This window comes from Penicillium psychrofluorescens, assembly GCF_964197705.1.
Source record: "Penicillium psychrofluorescens genome assembly, chromosome: 6".
In the NCBI taxonomy this organism is placed as follows: domain Eukaryota; kingdom Fungi; phylum Ascomycota; class Eurotiomycetes; order Eurotiales; family Aspergillaceae; genus Penicillium; species Penicillium psychrofluorescens.
Window position 1 is genome coordinate 2,902,409 of NC_133444.1, and position 19,163 is coordinate 2,921,571.

Here is a 19,163-nt window from a genome sequence, read left to right on the forward strand (position 1 = left end):
TGCGCCATACCCAACATGATATTCTATGACAATGGAAGGTTCCCTAACATACCCCCCAACCTGTATGGTTTTAGACTCACCAACTACCGCGCCCGCGCTTTCTGCCCTGTTGTTTATGCGCAGCAATCTGTGTGGCCCGCTCAGGCATCGAGTTCTCCATGTCCTGCATGTAGGCGATAAACTCGTGGTAATCCTCGAACTGATTGAAGTTCTTCTCAAGCTTCTTTCGAACAACAGGCAAGATACGGTCGTAGATGCCCTTCATGCGTTCCTTTTCATTTGCAAGTCGCGGTATGTACGACTCCAGACCCTGCATCCAGAGAGCAAACTCCGAGACGGGTTGCTCGTCGCGTTGGGCGGCCTTCATGTATTCCCGCGTGGCATCTGCGACACCCAACCCCTGGCGTACCTGATAAGCGAAGAACGTCCGGAAGTCGAACCACGTCGGATTTGCGCCGCAGAACCGCGTCAGGTGCTTTTTCCAGGCTGGGTGCATCTTCGGCACGATATACCGCAGCCCGGTGGCAATTTTTTGCGACTCCGTGTCGTAGTAGCTGGGATGGGCGGAAAAGTGGGCTTCGAGGTCGTTGACAAAGTCTTTCAGGAATCCAAAGCGGGTAGTTTCGTACACTGGGATTTGCAGGGGTGGTGGAGCACCTGAAGGGGCCGATGATGGTTGCTGCTGATTGCGAGGGACTCTGGGGGGAGCATTTGCGCCACTTGCAGGCCAGTGTTTTGGATTTCGAGAACCATCCGAGAATGCATCCTGTGTGGTTGTGCCGTTGCTTCTGGCCATTGGAGGCGAAGAAGGTGCACGACCATTTGAGAGATTTCGAGGGCCCGTTGGAAGTCCACGCTGGGCGGTTGCAGGATATTTCGCGGCATCGCGATTGGTTGTTTGAGACTGAGTTCGACTAGGCCGGGCTGTCTGGATCTTGAAAGCCATTTTCTCTCGCTCGGGGTGCCGCTGTTGATTATCGCTCACTGGGGCCTGCGGACTACGGTCCCTGACGGGACGCCAGGAGTCTGAAGCGTGTCGTTTCGATGGTGGCGGCGAGGGCGATCGTTCTCTTCGGCTATGGAAAGACGGCCGTCGGTCTCGCGGGTCAGGGGAGCGTTCTCGGCGGTCATATCGTCTGTCGTCATACCTCGAGGCAGGACGAGAAGGTGCCCGAGAGCGGGAATATCCAGGCGACTGTGCTCTGCGTGGTGAAGCAGGGCGCGAAGGATCGCGTGGGGGTCTTCGTCGGTCACCATTCTCTGGATATAAAGGAGATTGATAAGATCTCTCGGGTTGGGGCGCCGCTTGACGGGTTGACAGCGGTGCTGACGGTGGATCACGTCTCTCCTCTCTATTTGGTGCAGCTTGCGAAGCCAGACGCCGGGGGCTACTCGGACGTTCTGATGGTGCATCACGCGCCACAGCTTGGCTTGATGCAGGTTGAGATGGCGGCTTCGGTGACTGAGAGATTATCCGGGTAGTTGACGATGGTTCGCGCCGGTCGGCTGTACCCTGCGCAGCTCGATCGGCAGCCCCCTTGGCCAGAGCAGCTGAAGAGGGTAATTGGCTGTCTCTGGTACGGCGCGCAGTTTGCACGACACGAGGCTTTGGTGGCACTTCAACACCGTCTGCTTGGTGCTGCGCAGCTTTCAGAGATTGCGAAGGTTGAGAAATTTGAGAAGAAGGCTGTTGGGCTGGAGCAGTTGGAGCAGTTGGAGCAGCGGTTGTGTTCGTTGCAACGGGATTCGACGACTGCTGCGCCGGCTGGCTACTTTGTGAAGGCCCCAACCACGGAGCAAAGGTCGAGTTTGACTTTGGCTGTTGAGCAGGGCTCCCTAAAGCTTGAGACCTCATCAGCGCAATCCTACGCTCCAGCTCCGTCTTATCAGGCCGAGCCTGTCGATGAATCGCCCCGTTTGTCGCAGCTGGTGGAGGTGCTGCTGGTGCGGGGGTATGAAGTTGCGTGTTTGTATCTTGACGTGCCGGGGTTGGAGCTGGAGATCCATTGGGGCTCTTGGCGACCTCAAGTCGGAGGCGCGCGGCGTTTAGCAGTTTCTCTTCAAGAGCTATTTTCTCTTGGAGCTCGATCATTTGTCGCTGGCGCCGCAGCTGGTCCACCTTGTTCTGTAGTTGTTGAATTTCGAAATCCATGGACTCCAGGCCATTCACGGGGGGTGCCCCATTGACTGGGACGCCAAGGTGGTGCGAGGCCATGGTGTGGTCGTCTCAGGGGGTTTCTAGATGTTTTTTGTGATCTTTTTTTTCTGGATTAGTGTAGGCGACGCACGTGACGGCCGATCCTGGAGTAAATGGCGGTGTCGGAGGAAGTGCGATTGTCTGTCTGGGGGAAGCCAGAGTACATAATCAGTCTAGTCGAACTCGATCGAGAATAAGGTCGATCGTAGAGAGAGGTCTGCTGGTGGTGTAGCCTGGAACACCTAGTCGTGAATGCAACGGGACTATATACAAAGAACACCAGTAAATATTACCCCGAATACTATGTAATTATAACCTATTTCCCCGGCGACCCAGCCAGACAGACAAACGAGCGGTTCGGAGTATCATCCAGCACGTTCTTCACCAAGTTCCATACATTCAAGTCATATGCCTCGCCAATGTGGCCGACCGGGTCAAACGGGCAAGTACTCTGGATATAGACATTGCGAACACCGGCCTCATGGACAAAGGCGGTCTCGGGCGGAGTGACCAATTCATCCGTCTTGGACGCAATGATCGTCACTTGATTGCCGGGCTGGATAATGGGCTGTCCGTTATTCAAGAGGTCAACGGCCGGGCCATCGGGGCCCAGATCGTTGCAGGCCGCGCAGCCAACGTCTTGCAGCACGTCGCCAACAGCCTCGCGCGAGGCGTTCCCAAAGATATAGGCGAGATCATACAGTCCCGCGAAAGATGTACCGTGTGAGGGCGGCGCGATCGCCGCGATTCTGTCGATGAGGCCGGCCACGCCCTCGAACTTGGGCACGTACAGCGTCTGGAACGCGCCTTCGGAGTGGCCGACCAGGTTGACCTGGCTCGAGCCGGTTTTCTGGACCACCTCCTTGATATACGACGCGATCTCGGGCGCGGATTCATTGATGGGCTTCAGGCCGCCGACGAAGGGGAATCCGTCATAGGCTCCGTAGGTGCGCGAGTAGGTACAGTAGCCCTCCGACTGCAGCCAGTCTTGCAAGAAATTGAGATCTTCGTAGTATGTCGCGCCCAGACCGTGCAGCAGAACCACGGGGTTCGAGTCGCTTTGGCAGGAGAAGTCGTTAATGCCGGTCGCGGCGACTGACGCGGCGGCCACGAGGGTTGAGACCAGGGCGGAATAGAGCATCGTGCGTGGAGGATACGGGAGAAACAAGCGGCCGAGGGAGGCTTTGCTCTTCAGTTATGTCTTTCGTCCCTGAATTACATATTTTGTTTGGCCTGGGATCCATCCGTGCATGGAACTATCGATTGGGGGCTCGGCCGTGAGTGGTGGATGGTGGTGGATCCCGGTCAGGGGGCATTCTTAATGAGGTTTAGATCCATCTTGACGGGGATCGAGAAATGTGATGGCTCGCTTTTATTCATACCAACAATAGAGTCGCGCGAGATCGCTCAAATGGGATCTCGCCCGGAAAAGAAATATCATAATTCATATCATAGTGACTTCGTAGCCAAACCAGAGTGTTCCATACTCCTGCTTTAATTGGTATTTAGCGGCGACTCGGCGCGCGTCGATAATTCGGGCATCGCACTACCCCAGAGGCCGAGCGAGTGCCGCTTTTCGACTAGCTGCAGCACCTCCATCATGAATCTGCGCTCGGGTCCCCCATCGGGGAAGGCCTCCCACGCCACCCGGACTGGAAAGGCCAGCCGATTAATCATGTTCCCCGGCGCGGTCTGAATATACCACTGCAGGGACTGGCAAATTCCACATGCTAACTCGTACTGCTCCATAGGCGTGACGCGATCTTCGGGGCGCGTGTCGATCGATGACAAGATGAGCCGCATCGAGTAATACACGCACATGGTTTGAGCCAGCAGTAAGTTCGGATAGACAAACTTGATCGCGGGAATCTCTGCGCCGGTGCGCAGATCCCGTCGATGGAAGACAGGGAAATCTTGCTCAGATGTCTGCTCCTCCTCTTGTGGTGGTCCATCGGGAGCATTTTCGACATAGTCGATGTGCCACTGGTGGAACTTCGCGGTAAGTTCCGCTATGCCATTCCACAACGCCGCTTGCTTGACGGTTATCTCGTGCGCACCCATCACAGAGGATCGCTGCTCTTTCTCAAATCGATCGGATTGCGCCAGGAGACCCGGAATATCGACTGCGAGGTCCAGTAAATGGTGTAAGATGTTCTTTTCGGTCGTCCCAGCAGACCATGGAATCGTCTTCCACTCCTCCCGCGCCAAAAATGAAGGCACCCGGGCAGCCAAAGCCCCGCCAATCTAAATCGTCAGTACAAATTCCACTGGAGGAAGCGAAGAACATACCCAGTATGGACGGAGTTCAGTAAACAAAAGGTGTTCAACACCATACATGTGATTTTCAGGCCCACGATGTTCAATCAGGCGCACTGCGCCGCGGACGTGTGCAGGTACACCGGAGAGGGCGGTTCGTTCCACGCTCTGTGTCGGTCAGCGTGGGCAATGTGAAAGTATTGGGAACACGACAAACCTCGAAAGCAAGTAGTAGAATGACCGTTACCAGTGTTGACTCGGCTTTGGACTTTTCCGGGTCCACTAGCGCGTCTTGCAGTCCGCGCAAGACCCGAGGATAGAGTCGAAACCCCGATGCCTCGATGCGCTTATCCTGGATTGACCGTCCAAAAAAGGCCACCGAGACAGCCTCGAAGGCATCCGAGATGAGCGGAGAGAACATTCGGATCTCCGCTGCCGCTCGAATAGCGCCTGCGCGACCATGCTTGCTATCTACTTCCGGGCTAAAGGCATCGAGGAATCGCTCCACGAAAACGTCGACTGCCGGCCGTTGCAAGTTGATGATCGAGATGGTACTGGATGAGGATGACGAGTCCGACGTGCCATCCTGCGACATACGTTGCCAGTCGTCATCGTCCTCGCTTTTCTCAGCGTCGTCACTGGAGCTTCCACCCGGACTGTTTGCCAACAGCCGCCGGCGAATCGGCAGGATTGACGACGTCCGCTCGTAGGCTAGGACCGTTAGCACGTGGAGTAAGATGGTCAGGAACCACGCATACCTTCTCGGCCCTCCCATGGTCCCACCGGGGTCAAATCCTGCTTTAGGCCACCATGTGCGGCACGAATGTCCCGGACCACGCGGTCCACAATCCGCAAGGGCGCGGAGCGAATCGACTCGAACAAACTCTCCAGCTGATCCAGCCGCCGGAGACCCTGCGCCTGGTTGGCTGAGCAATGGTCAGGTCAGTGGAATCATATTTCTTATCGGTGAGACCAAAACATACCATCATTATCATCTTCTATTCTCGCGCGAAGATCTCGAATCTCCGCTCGCAGGTTCCGAATTTCCTCGGCCTGGCTGATAGGGCGGGCCTCCTCGCCCGGTACTGTTTCGTATACGCATTTCGAGGGGTAGCCATGGGCACAGCATGCATGACAGGGCTTGACGCGGTCACACTGACAGCGGGATCGACGTTAGCTCCATAACCCGCTGGGCGACAGACGGGGAGGGAGGGGGGTGGGGGGGCGCTTGTCTAGGGGTGTGGGCTGGGCAAGGGCACCAGGGGATCCGAGCACGAGACGAACCTTGACCTTGCGCAGTCGGCAGACGGTGCAGGAGCGGGACTGGCGGTTAGGGGCCTTCCTCACACGCGCGTCGGGGGCAACTTGTTCGCCGACCATGGGGGAGGAAGTGGAGGGTGCGAAGAAGGGGAAGCATCACGCGGGCCAACAGAACGGCGGGGATGAAGGGAGCCAGATTGCCCTACGGATGGTCCGAGATCTGCTAGGAGGTTGGACCAGTCAGAGGAATGATAGGGGGTCCACTAAGGGTCAGTGCAGTGCATGTACGGAGGACACCCAGCCCGGACGGAAATAGACAATGATGATATAGTCACAGAGTGTAGAATAACCATCATATGTACACTGGGGCATTCGTGGAGAGATGGAAGGGGAGAGAACTTGCCGTGGGAATAGCATCACGGGGCAACAACTGGCCCAGATCAGGTGATGAACGGAACTGAATAATCAGGTAAGTCGCCGAGTCGAAATCAGCAATTGTAAACACACTGCTACATATATTGACCTAGATTACTTACACGGTTAGAAGTGATGGAGTAGACGCTTGTCCGCAAGGTTCGCGTCACGGAGTCGCGGAGACGGCGCTAGACCAGAAAGTGGGTCATCTATTGCGGTGATGTTTATTATTGGGAAGGATTACTGGTTAGTTAGTTATGGGAAAGCACGAATTATTAATCATTGCAGATTTCCAATGCAGTAGAACTGCGTAACTCATGGCAAGAATAGTGCTGGCGAGCTTCGGGTCCACAGTGATACTGTCATCACGAAATAATGGGATATCGATTCCTGGGAGAGTTACAAGTGTTTGTGTCTCACACGTGCCAGGGACAATATCTAGAAGTAGACATGTTGAGCAATTGAATCGTACTTGAGTAGACCCAAGAACACGGAGAAAGTGCAAGCTGGGCTAGCAACTCTCGTTTTCTCCCTGAAGAAAGGGGTGTTAGGAAGTAAGGGCATAGGCGATGGTGGCGACATGGAATGTCATTCCATCTGGCGGAGAGCTGCACCGGTGCTTCTTTTGGTTCCCGAGCCAAACACCCCCATAAAACGGGCCAAGCCAAGCATCACCGGCTAAACGGACCAGGCCAAGCATCACCCGGCTAAAGAGATGAACTGACCTGCCGGATTCAGAGTGTACCACAGGACCAGCACAGACAACACGGCACAAAGTCAAATGCAAGCAGGTTCCACGGCCGATCGCGGATTTACTCCGACGGAGAATTGCAGCCACCATCGCCCTTTCTTCACAGTGTTAGTGGCTCTTCTTCTCCACACATGTCACTATCTACTCCAGCGTGCGGGTTCGATCATCATCCTACCACGGTGATGAAGCCCAGCTTCCCCGCATTGTTCACCTTTCATTCGTGGAGTTACCATAACTCCCCCCCACGTTCCCCGGTCTCAAAGCACGAAGAATGCCATGCCCATCCCTCAGCTCCAGGAGCAAGATGGCCGCGAGAGAGCTATGCGCAGTGTCGAGAGTATAAAACCGGGCCCGTCCCCTTTTTTTCGGCAAATATTCTCCCCAGCTCTTCTTTCCCTCTGTGAACCTGAATCTGATCTATAAACCATGGCGGACCATGCCATCACCGATTCGGAGGCGATGGGCGCAAAGGCCGAGATGACGCACGAAGAGGTGGTCCATCTGGCCGAGTTGACCGAGGAAGAAAAAGAGGTCGAGCGCAAATTGCGCCGGCGCATCGATACCCTGATCATGCCTCTGGTCATCCTAGTCTATCTGATGAACTACATCGATCGGTAAGTAAAGGACACCCGGCCGCATTTACTCTGTGGATTCTCCGGCGCTGAGACGCTGACACCCGTGGCTAGGAATAATTACGCAGCTGCCAAGCTCCAGGGCCTCATTACCGATCTTAACCTGACTGCCCAGCAATATGAGACCGGTCTCTCGATCCTGTTCGTTGGCTACATTTTGATGCAGGTTCCATCGAATCTCCTGCTCAACTATATGGGCCGACCGTCCCTTTACTTGGGTTTCTTCGTTTGTGCCTGGGGTCTGGTGTCTGCATTGACCAGTCAAGTCTCAAGCTATGGAGGTATCGTTGCGTGCCGGTTCATCTTGGGACTCGTGGAGGCGCCTTTCTTCGCCGGTGTCCTCTTCTATCTCTCCAAATGGTACACGAGAAAAGAACTGGCCTTCCGCATGAGCATTTTCTACTCGGGCTCGCTTCTTAGCGGTGCTTTTGGTAACCTTATTGCGGCCGGTATTCTGAGCGGACTGGCTGGGAAGCGTGGGCTGGCTGCGTGGCAGTGGCTCTACGTTATAGAGGGGGTGAGTGGCTCCAACCCCTGGAATGAATGGAGAGAGAGACTAATAATACCCAATCTAGAGTCTCACTTGCTTCATCGGATTGGTCATCTGCTTTATCCTCCCCGATTTTCCCGATACCTGGCGCCTGCTCTCGCCGGAGATGCGCGCTGTCGCCAATCGACGCCTAGCAATTGAAGCGGCCGAGGCAGACATCGACGAAAAGGGCGGCGGCAGCCAGTTCTATGGTCTCAGACTTGCCATGACAGATATCAAAACCTACGTCCTTGCGATCGCGTACATGAGCATCACAGGAGCGTCCGGCTTCCAGAACTTCTTCCCGACTCTGACAGGGACACTGGGATATAACGATACCATCTCACTGTTGCTGGTGGCCCCTCCGTACATCTTTATGGTGTTCTACAGTCTGGCACACTCGTGGGCCTCGGACAAATTGAGCATTCGGTTTTGGTTCTTCGTGTACCCGATTCCCATCACGTTCATTGGCTTTATCATCTTCATGACCACTGATTCGTTCGGCCCGCGCTACTTCTCCCTCTTCCTGATGAATTTTGTCTTCGCCCAAAACGGGACACTCTACTCGTGGATCGCGAATTCGCTGCCGCGCCCGCCGGCCAAGCGTGCCGCTGCCTATGCATTCATCAACTCCATTGGCAACTCCGCCAGTATCTGGACCCCTTATACTTACTACCAGACAGCTCATGGACACTACCACATCGCGCTGGGCGTGTGCATTGGGTTGCAGGCTCTGGGCTTCCTCATGGCTCTGTTCCTGTACTTCAACTTGAATATGCTCAATAAGCGCCAGGAACGGTTGGAGAACGAAGATCTGCAGCTCACGCCGAAGGAATTGCAGCGGCTGCAGACCACGGCCGAGGTGGAGGGGATTGATCTTGCCGCAGCGCGGCGCTTGCAGAAGGGATTCCGCTTTGTGCTGTAATGTTACTGTTGTCTTGAAGAGATACAATTCGAACGACGTGACGAGTCTTGTTGTCTTGATTCTGGAATTAGATTTCGTACAACAGTCTCGTGTTTATCCTAACCCGAGTTCCGTGCCAAATCAATCAATGCTGTCACCTGATCCACATTCTCTCCACTTTCCCCGGATCGACACACTTCTTCACTTTCTTCGCTTTCTTTCTTCGGCCCCAAACTCGAGCAAGCATGCAGTCCGCCCTCAGTCGCCCCATTCTCCGACCCGCGACCTCCCCACTGCTTCTACGCTCACTCTCAGCAGCTCCCGCACTCATGGGGGCGGGCGACACCGGAGCTCCCAAGCCGCGGGGATTCCTAGCTGAGTCCGTGCAAGGCTCCTAGTGCATGATGTCATCACCTGACTCCCTCCACAGGAAGGACCAGTTTACACGCCGCGAAGCCGCTGAAGAGGCCATGTACATCCGGAAGCAGGAGATGGATAAGTGAGAATGTTTTTGACTGTCAACTATGTTGCGCAATGCTCATGCTCGCAGACTCGACGCGCTGCGGAAGAAGATGAAGGAGTCGCAGAAGCATCTCAATGAGCTGGACAAGCACATGTAAGTGGCCGGGTTGAGTGTTTTGTGGCCGTGCAGTGTCTGGCTGCCTCGATGCTGACGATGCGTAGTGAGGAGTTTACCAAGGGCCAAGGCGGCGAGCAGAATTAACCGCGGGTGACCATTCCATTCCACTTATTTACTGCCCCGTGTTGCGTTGAAGGAAATACGGAAATATTCATGATGATCTGTGCGATACCATATCATATCCATGACCGTTTGAATCAAATGCCATTTTGTCCTCAATGCATCCACGTATTAGATCTTCGCCTGCCACCGCCACCGATAGCTCAGACAAGCCCATCGCGCCATCACAAACATGCCCAGCGCCAGGATCAGCACGCTACCCAGATAAGCCACCATGGCTCTCTTGCCGACTTGCTCAAGCATCTCTCCGCCGATGGGGATACAGATTAGGGTTCTGTCTGAGATGTTAGCGACATGCACATCACTCGGAGACACTAAGGACGGGAATGCACATACGCCAGGCTGACCATCGAATAGCAAATTCCAAATCGGCCGCCCGCCTCGCTGGCCTTGGAAATCTGCCCGATGCACGCGGGTGCCAGACTCAGGAAGGAACCTGAGGCTAGGCCGAAGAGCACGCTGAAGGTGTACAGTCCCGACAGCGTGTTTCCGAAAGGCAGCCAGATGGTGAAAATGGTGATTGCGCCCAGTGCGATTAGTCCCGTCTGAGTGTTGATTCGTCCGTATCGATCACCCACAGCGCCTGCGATCAATCGGCCCACGGTCGAGGCTCTGTCCGGCGTCAGTTAGGATTTCAACCGCATTGGGCGCGAGAGTCATACACGTTCAAGATGGACAGTAGGATGACACTGGTGCTGGTGCTGAACCCCTGCATCACGACGTAGGTCGGATACAGACCCAGCCCGGCGAACACTTCAAGCTCGAGACCTGCGACCTAGTCAGTCAGGCCGGACGCCACGAACCTCACTGTTCAAACTTACTGAAAATTCCCAGGGTCAACCAGGTAAACCTGCTATCTTGAAAACAACGCAGATTAATGGTGGATTTACTCCGGCCTTTGGGCAACCGAGCTCTGACTAGCGCGATTCCCAGCGCACACATCACCAAAACCAGCAGGGCCAGCAGCCGGATCGCCCATTGATACCCAACCCGGGCAATCGCCGCCCGCAGCATTAGGGGGAACGTCACGCCCCCTAGCCCAGAGCCCGCCATCGCAACCCCCATTGCCAGTCCAACCCGCCGCTCAAACCACTGAGGCACCGTCGCCATAGCCGCCGTGCTGAGCAGCGCAGCGCCCGTCCCGCTAAGAACCCCCAGCGTCAAAACGAAGTGCCAATACAGGCGGCATTCCGCCAGCAGCAACAGTCCAGCAACATAGCATGTTGTGCCGGCAATGAGAATCCCCGTGGGTCCGTATCGATCGAACATCGGGCCCACCTGCAGTCCGAGTCCCAGCCCAAAGAACGTGAAGAGACCCGGGATCCATCCGACGGCACTGGCGGAGTAGGAGGACAACTGGTGCGAGGCGAAGTAATTCTGCAGGACGCCGACGGAATTCATTAATCCGTATGATGCCATCAGCAGGCAGAAAGACCCGAGGATCACGAGCCATGAGCGCGTTCCGCCGTCGGGAAATGTATCGCCCGGGTTGGGGTGTAGATGCGGGTTCACGGCTGTGCTGGCAGCGGTGGTGATGATGGTCAGGTCTGCCGGGGGCTCGACAATTGAGAAGGCTGATAGTGGAGCTTCTTCATTGTGAGGGATATCGGGGATCGTCGACGGTCCATCCAGCACTACACCGGAGCTTGCTAATGACCACTTTTGCTCCGCGAGGTCAACATTGAGCGCCTTGTTCTCTATCTCCATGGTATCGTCCCCGGGAAATGTTGAACCAAGGAAGCACCTAGCCAAGCTGAATGAAATAAAATCTCCATGTGTTGTGAGTCACGGCGATCAGCCGATGTGGGGGTGTGCATTAGTGCTGCGACAGAATCCACTCAATGTTGGTTATTTTCGACGCCACGATAGAAGGTTTGGTCATTCTTGTTCCCTCGGCACATTTTTTTGGATGGCACCTAGATATTCTACACTGCTGGGGGTTCTATTCAGCATTATAGCTACCGTGTTGGATGGAGGATGTGTCAAGAAAATCCATTTGAAGCCCTGCTACTGGACTGAAAAACAAGCAAAGTTCGTGGTGCCATCGAAATGATCTTTCGAGGGCAACAGCCTAACCCCAAGGCATCAAATAATCAATTGGAGGGAGGAAAATAGATGATCATGCTTCTTGAGAGCGACCACGGTTTGCTACCAGGGCAAAATTGCAAAGTTGGTATCTTAAATATATCTCAGCCCGCGGAAGTTGCGAAAGATGCGGTAGGCACCGTGTAGTGTCGCATACATGCTTCCACCTGCAGTGGCCCAGGCCGGCCCTTGGACTCGCAGAGAGTTTAGTGGGATAGGCCTCTGCTGCTTCGGTTTGTCTGCAACATTTCGGTTTAGGTACAACATTCCAACGTTTTCATTGGGAGTGCGGACTATGCCTACCTGGAGTTGGTGGCCACGGTCGCCTTGGTAGTCTCCCGACTTGTTCGTCAAGCATTGTTTGGAAATTGGTGAATGAAGACATATCTGGAATATTTCAAGACTGATGGTTTAATTGTCTGAAGGCATGCCCCTTCCACGTCCAACCCTTGCTTCTTTATAGCCTTATGCATGACTGATCACATCGACGTTTGATGAACTCATAGCATCATCTGATAGGCCATACGGAGCTAGGGCCTAAATTCATTGGATTTTGCAGTTCTAAAATTCTATGGTTCTGTGTTATGATTCGTCTCTCCACCCAAGGTCCTTGGTAGCGGAGTTGGCTGTCTGGACCGGCCGCGCTCGGCGCGGTGGCAAATCTTATAAACCGACCAGTGTCAAACGACAGATGTTTATAGCAAGTTATTATTTAGCCTGTCTGAATAGCGTCCTATAACACCTCCATAACTCAATGGATTTTATCTGAATTCCTCTTCTGGGTCGAGATTCTTCCATTTGAGTAGAAGTCGACGTGGTGGTGGTGACTTCGAGTGCCAGAACGCCAACGGTTCAAACACCCAAAACCACATAAATTGCACGAACTGGTTTGTAATACTGGGATTGTAACAGTCTACAATCTACCATCTACAAGGCAATTCTGTTTTGGGGTGCAATGTCTTGTAGCTTCAAGTATATTTCCCTATAGTAGGCGATATCCGTTTGGGTGGCATGATCTACCGGCAACACCCGATCAGCGCAATGACGCGCCACGCCCGACTGCTTCTGGCTAATAATATGCTCCGATTTCTTCCTCCGTGATACAAAGTAAGCGTATGGGGTGATTGTACTGCTTCTAAAGTGAGGTCACCTCGAATTCGGCCCGAGTCTCGTCCGCTCCTCTCCAGTAGTATATCAGCGCCTACTTGACCGGCATTGACCCATACTACTAACTACAAGACAAACAACTCTACCTTTCCAACATTATCTTGCTTTGTTCTTTTACCTCTTCAAATGCAGTACACTAGGCGAGCGACTTGGATCCTTCCAACAAAAGTTCGACAACATCCCAAGACTCAGCCTGTCCAACATGCCCACAGCCCAAGTTCGCCCTCAACGTCCACTCAAAGCGGCAATTCCGATCTTCTTCCATATAGACTGTACCGGATTTCCTTCAAAAAGATCAGGAAAGAAGCCCGGTCTGCGGAGCCTGATCTGCGCCACGTAATCGGATGCTCGTCGTTGCAGCACATGGCGGCGAATGCGGTGCATGACGATTTGCAACACAGACTGGATGTACTTGAAAATACAGACCCTGTTCAAAGTCTTCTCCAAACATCCAGATACGGCTCTCTCATGCAAGCGGAGTATGACCTTGACTCAGAGCCTTCCTCTTCTACCGAGTGGAATGAGCGATCTCTTCGCCAGGCCCTTTGGGAGCTGGAACGGGTGAACAGAAAAGGAGAGATGGCTCGGGTTATTTGTTTCCAGATGATTGGTGCAGATTAAAAGGTAATTGATGCCAAAAACGGACCTCCTCTGAACAGCTTGATCCTCATGCTGATCTGATCGCCTTGGCAGGACTTAAATTCTATGAATAGCTTTATTTCAACACTGGCTGCATCCCATCTGGAATTCATCATGACCACTGTCTAACAATTGGCATTCTATTTTTCTCATTCGAGACATTTGCATGTATTCAGCGTTTGGTTTTTGCAATTGGCTCGAGAAAATTTTCACCTTGTGACATGTGAAGCTGTGCACGTAGTTCTAAATAATTTTAATAGAACATATCTTCCCGAGAAAACTAGAAATTCAAGGTTTATTATTTGCACGTCGATCATCGAAAATAGAAATCGGGAAAGCATAGTTCGATGAGCTCGGCACAAAAGACTAATTATGCATCTGCTCGAAATATATGTTGGCACAAGTAATACCAACTCTCGTGTATCATATATATCCGATTACACACCCAGCTACATGAGCCGACGGGATGATTCAAGCGCCGACCGATCCACAAAGCTGCTTGGCCAGAGCCACATGGAGCCATGCGATCGATTGCATGTCAAAAATTAGGCCGACTCCGCTGATTCAGCGGAACTTTCAAACTCCGGAATGGGGCGATCGGCTCTAGATAGCTCCAAACCGGATTTTCGGACTCTAGTTTTTCACGTTTGAGCAAGATAAGTTCGGTTTCGATAAGCTCTGGACCGGGTGGATTCTTCCTAGGATATCCAGACCACAGGAATTTATATGTATCACACACACGCAAAGACATGATTTTAATGTTAAAGCGCTGTGAGCGTTCCGTTTACTCAGCGGAAGCTGTTCGCGTCAGACCCGGTTTTTTTGGGGGCGGACGGATCCACTTACTATTCACCTTCCGCGATATGCTTGCGAGCAGCAATGAACGACGCGTTACATGGGCCTGTCTGGCCTTTGTTTCAGCATGATCTATCATCTACATCCGTGGTAATGACCCATAAATATGTACCCACCATTGATCCCGGAAGGAAAAGTCGGACCCTAATCGCCGATGTACGTCGGAGGTTAGGGGCTGACGATGGCCGGCAAAACGGCCGGCGTGGACCCACTCGGAGGAAGCCCTCTGGAGATTCTATTTTTTACTGTGTATAAAAGGATGGTGGCCGCCATTTGCGTTCAGGACATCATTAACCTCCTTTTCGGTCCACTATGGAGGGATCTGACCAGCTCGCTGTATCCCGCGCGGGTCCACGCGGCATCGCAGATGAGACAGACAGCGCCGTCACCGTTATGGGGGACGAAACTCCAAACAATCAGCCCGAGCCCAAAAAAGAGCACGATTGGAGCCTGCTGTCGCATCTCCAACAACAACATGAACGCGATCTTGCTTCCGGGTTCAAACAACAAAAGCTTGGGGTGACCTGGAAAAACCTCAATGTCAATGTTACCAGCTCCGAGGCTGCTGTTAATGAAAACGCCCTATCACAGTTCAATATTCCTCAGCATGTGAAAGAATCTCGTCAAAAACCTCCCCTACGCACCATTCTACACAACAGCCATGGCTGTGTCAAGCCTGGTGAGATGCTCTTGGTTCTTGGCCGTCCAGGTTCCGGTTGCACTACGTTGCTCAAAATGCTCGCCAACCGACGCCTGGGCTACAAGTCGATCGAGGGAGATGTCCGGTTCGGCTCCTTGACCCCCGACGAGGCCAAACAGTACCGGGGCCAGATTGTCATGAACACTGAAGAGGAGCTGTTTTTCCCTACCCTAACAGTTGGACAAACTATGGATTTTGCAACTCGACTGAAGGTGCCTTTCCATCTACCGAATGGTGTTGACTCCCCCAAGGCATATCGTGAAGAGTCCAAGAGATTTCTTCTGGAAGCAATGAATATTTCGCATACAGAGGATACGAAAGTCGGAAACGAGTATGTGCGCGGTGTTTCCGGTGGTGAACGCAAACGTGTTTCTATCATAGAATGCATGGCTACCCGAGGCTCAGTCTTTTGCTGGGACAATAGTACCCGTGGATTGGATGCTAGCACTGCTCTAGAATGGACTAAATCCGTTCGTGCTTTGACCGATACTCTTGGTCTTTCAACGATTGTGACCCTTTACCAAGCTGGCAACGGAATCTACGATCTGTTCGATAAGGTCCTTGTTCTAGACGAAGGCGAGCAAGTTTACTACGGACCCCGGGAGCAGGCGCGGCCGTTCATGGAAGAAGCTGGGTTCATCTGTCGCGAGGGCTCCAACGTCGCCGACTTCCTCACTGGTGTGACCGTTCCGACCGAGCGCCGTATCCGTGATGGGTATGAGAACCGATTTCCTCGCAGCGCCGAACAGCTGCGCGCCGAGTACGAGAAGTCGCCTCTCCACTCCCACATGATCACTGAGTACGATTACCCGGACTCGGATCTGGCCCGTGACCGCACTGCAGAGTTCAAAGAAGGCGTGGCTTTTGAAACCACCAAGAATTTGCCGAAGAGCAGCCCTCTTACCGTGGGCTTCATGGCGCAGGTCAAGGCCTGCATTGTGCGACAATATCAGATCCTGTGGGGAGACAAGGCGACCTTTATCATTAAGCAAGTTGCGACCTTGATCCAGGCATTGGTTGCTGGTTCCCTCTTTTACAATGCTCCCGATAACTCGGCCGGTCTCTTCGTCAAGTCTGGTGCTGTGTTTTTTTCTCTCCTGTACAACAGTCTGCTGGCTATGTCCGAGGTGACGGACTCCTTCAGTGGGCGTCCGGTCCTTGTCAAACATAAAAGTTTTGCTTTGTACCATCCGGCCGCCTTCTGCATTGCCCAAATTACCGCCGATATTCCCGTCCTTCTATTCCAGATCAGCGTCTTCTCGCTGGTGCTTTATTTCATGGCGGGATTGACGATGTCCGCAGCCAGTTTCTTCACTTACTGGATTCTTGTGTTTGCGACCACGATGGTAAGTTCTGAATTTGTCTCCCCATACTGAATCGCGTTAACCCATAATAGTGCATGACTGCTCTGTTCCGGGCAATAGGTGCTCTGTTCACCACCTTCGATGGTGCATCCAAGGTCTCTGGATTCCTGATTGCGGCACTGATCATGTATACTGGGTACCTAATTCAGAAGCCAGAGATGCACCCATGGCTGGGATGGATCTTCTGGATCAATCCTTTGGCATATGGGTTCGAAGCGCTTTTGTCTAACGAACTCCACGGCAAAGTTCTACCATGCGTTGGTGTCAACCTGATACCCCAGGGTCCCGGCTATGACAGCCCGCAGCACCAGTCCTGTGCTGGTGTTGGTGGCGCGACTCCCCACAGCACAATTGTTACCGGTGACCAGTACCTGAGCTCGCTGGAATATAGCCACTCCCACCTCTGGCGGAACTTCGGCATTATCTGGGCCTATTGGGTACTCTTTGTCGCCGTAACGATCGTCGCTACTTCCAGATGGCAATCACCTTCCGAGTCCGGTAGTTGCCTCGTTATTCCTCGTGAGCGTCTGGGTCAACACACCCAGAAGGTCAAGCGTGATGAGGAGTCTCAGACGCAGGAAAAGACCAAAGAGCGCCCCGATACCGAATCTCTGAAAGACCGCGAACTGAACGAGCAGCTGGTTCGAAATTCTTCTGTTTTCACCTGGAAGAATCTCAGCTATACCGTGAAGACACCCTCCGGGGACCGTGTTTTGCTCGAGGATGTTCATGGATGGGTGAAGCCTGGCATGCTGGGCGCTCTCATGGGAGCCTCTGGTGCTGGTAAAACCACGTTGCTTGACGTTCTGGCCCAGCGCAAGACTGAAGGTGCGATCCATGGATCGATCATGGTGGACGGACGTCCGTTGCCAGTTTCATTCCAACGCTCAGCTGGTTACTGTGAACAACTCGATGTCCACGAACCATTTGCGACTGTACGTGAGGCCTTGGAGTTCTCTGCCCTACTTCGCCAACCGCGGGATGTTCCCCGTGAGGAAAAGTTGAAATATGTCGACACCATTATCAATCTGCTCGAGCTGCATGATATTGCGGACACTTTGATCGGCCGTGTTGGAGCTGGACTGAGCGTCGAGCAGCGAAAACGTGTCACTATTGGTGTTGAACTAGTTTCGAAGCCCAGCATCTTGATCTTCTTAGACGAACCCACTTCCGGTCTTGATGGTCAATCGGCTTTCAATACAGTGCGCTTCCTGCGCAAGCTGGCTGACGTGGGTCAAGCTGTGCTTGTTACCATTCACCAGCCTAGCGCCCAGTTGTTCGCAGAGTTCGACACATTGCTGCTCTTAGCCAGGGGTGGAAAAACAGTTTATTTCGGCGACATTGGTGACAATGGCCAGACAGTCAAAGATTACTTCATGCGCTACGGAGCACCGTGTCCCCCCAACACCAACCCAGCCGAGCACATGATTGACGTTGTATCTGGCCATCTGTCTCAGGGTCGCGACTGGAACAATGTCTGGTTGGAATCTCCAGAGCATGGACGTGTGGTCAAGGAACTAGACGAAATAATTGAAACAGCCGGATCAAACCCGCCTGGCACCCATGATGATGGCCGTGAGTTCTCCACGTCCCTCTGGGAACAGTCGAAATTGGTAACCGAGCGAATGAGCATTGCTTTATTCCGCAATACCGACTACGTGAACAACAAATTTGCCCTCCACGTCGGGTCTGCTCTATTCAATGGCTTTTCCTTCTGGATGATTGGAGATAGTGTCAGCTCCATGCAATTACGCCTGTTCACTATCTTCAACTTTATTTTTGTCGCTCCCGGTGTCATCAACCAGCTGCAGCCCCTTTTCATCGAACGGCGTGATATTTACGACACTCGCGAGAAAAAATCCAAGATGTATTCTTGGAAAGCCTTTGTCACTGCTCTGATCATCTCCGAGTTCCCTTACCTTTGCATCTGCGCTGTCCTCTACTTTGTTTGCTGGTACTATACCGTCGGGTTTAGCAGCGAGTCGAGCAAGGCCGGTGCCACTTTCTTTGTCATGCTGATCTACGAGTTCGTATATACGGGAATTGGGCAGTTCATTGCTGCCTACGCACCGAACGCTACCTTTGCCGCTTTGACCAACCCTCTGATCATCGGTATGCTGGTGTCGTTCTGCGGTGTCCTGGTGCCGTACGGGCAGATTCAGGCATTTTGGAGGTATTGGATCTACTGGATCAATCCTTTCAACTATCTGATGGGCAGTATGCTGGTATTCAACGTCTACGACACGGAAGTACACTGCAAAGAGACCGAATTTGCCATTTTTGACCCCCCCAACGGTACTACTTGCCGCCAGTACCTGCACACCTTCATGGAAACAATCGGAACTGGAATGAATCTGACCAACCCCGAGGCTACCGGGGAATGCCGCATTTGTGAATATCGCACGGGCGCTGACTACCTCCACACGCTCAACCTCAAGGACTACTACTATGGCTGGCGTGATGCAGCGATTGTTGTCATCTTTGCTATCAGCTCGTATGCTCTTGTATATATCTTGATGAAGCTTCGCACTAAGGCCTCGAAGAAGGCGGAATGATTTGTTTTTAATAGAACCATAGATTGCGTTTCTTTGGAGTTGGCTGGACTAATTCAGATACTTGTTTCTTGCATCAACACAGGCAATAGACCTAA

At 53.0% G+C, this 19,163-nt stretch overlaps 7 protein-coding genes across 7 annotated transcripts; 3 read left to right on the forward strand and 4 right to left on the reverse strand.

Annotated features, from left to right (window-relative positions):
- Positions 1-76: 76 nt before the first annotated feature.
- On the reverse strand, positions 77-2,215 carry PFLUO_LOCUS9566 (uncharacterized protein; the record flags this gene model as incomplete). The annotated part of the gene is made up of 1 exon (XM_073787407.1): positions 77-2,215. The coding sequence occupies one exon, from the start codon at positions 2,213-2,215 to the stop codon at positions 77-79; it is 2,139 nt and encodes a 712-aa protein (XP_073643566.1).
- A 298-nt stretch (positions 2,216-2,513) lies between these two features.
- PFLUO_LOCUS9567 (uncharacterized protein) lies at positions 2,514-3,338 on the reverse strand (the record flags this gene model as incomplete). Its single annotated transcript, XM_073787408.1, has 1 exon — positions 2,514-3,338. One exon carries the CDS (start codon positions 3,336-3,338, stop codon positions 2,514-2,516), a length of 825 nt encoding a protein of 274 aa, XP_073643567.1.
- A 353-nt stretch (positions 3,339-3,691) lies between these two features.
- PFLUO_LOCUS9568 (uncharacterized protein) lies at positions 3,692-5,833 on the reverse strand (the record flags this gene model as incomplete). Its single annotated transcript, XM_073787409.1, has 6 exons — positions 3,692-4,441; positions 4,487-4,621; positions 4,671-5,164; positions 5,212-5,379; positions 5,437-5,608; positions 5,738-5,833. 6 exons carry the CDS (start codon positions 5,831-5,833, stop codon positions 3,692-3,694), a joined length of 1,815 nt encoding a protein of 604 aa, XP_073643568.1.
- A 1,471-nt stretch (positions 5,834-7,304) lies between these two features.
- PFLUO_LOCUS9569 (uncharacterized protein) lies at positions 7,305-8,964 on the forward strand (the record flags this gene model as incomplete). Its single annotated transcript, XM_073787411.1, has 3 exons — positions 7,305-7,492; positions 7,565-8,027; positions 8,086-8,964. 3 exons carry the CDS (start codon positions 7,305-7,307, stop codon positions 8,962-8,964), a joined length of 1,530 nt encoding a protein of 509 aa, XP_073643569.1.
- A 308-nt stretch (positions 8,965-9,272) lies between these two features.
- PFLUO_LOCUS9570 (ATPase inhibitor) lies at positions 9,273-9,667 on the forward strand (the record flags this gene model as incomplete). The annotated part of the gene is made up of 4 exons (XM_073787412.1): positions 9,273-9,322; positions 9,374-9,442; positions 9,494-9,559; positions 9,628-9,667. 4 exons carry the CDS (start codon positions 9,273-9,275, stop codon positions 9,665-9,667), a joined length of 225 nt encoding a protein of 74 aa, XP_073643570.1.
- A 147-nt stretch (positions 9,668-9,814) lies between these two features.
- Positions 9,815-11,410, reverse strand: PFLUO_LOCUS9571 (uncharacterized protein; the record flags this gene model as incomplete). The annotated part of the gene is made up of 4 exons (XM_073787413.1): positions 9,815-9,977; positions 10,040-10,315; positions 10,366-10,471; positions 10,594-11,410. 4 exons carry the CDS (start codon positions 11,408-11,410, stop codon positions 9,815-9,817), a joined length of 1,362 nt encoding a protein of 453 aa, XP_073643571.1.
- A 3,351-nt stretch (positions 11,411-14,761) lies between these two features.
- On the forward strand, positions 14,762-19,068 carry PFLUO_LOCUS9572 (uncharacterized protein; the record flags this gene model as incomplete). Its single annotated transcript, XM_073787414.1, has 2 exons — positions 14,762-16,495; positions 16,546-19,068. The coding sequence occupies 2 exons, from the start codon at positions 14,762-14,764 to the stop codon at positions 19,066-19,068; spliced, it is 4,257 nt and encodes a 1,418-aa protein (XP_073643572.1).
- Positions 19,069-19,163: the final 95 nt, after the last annotated feature.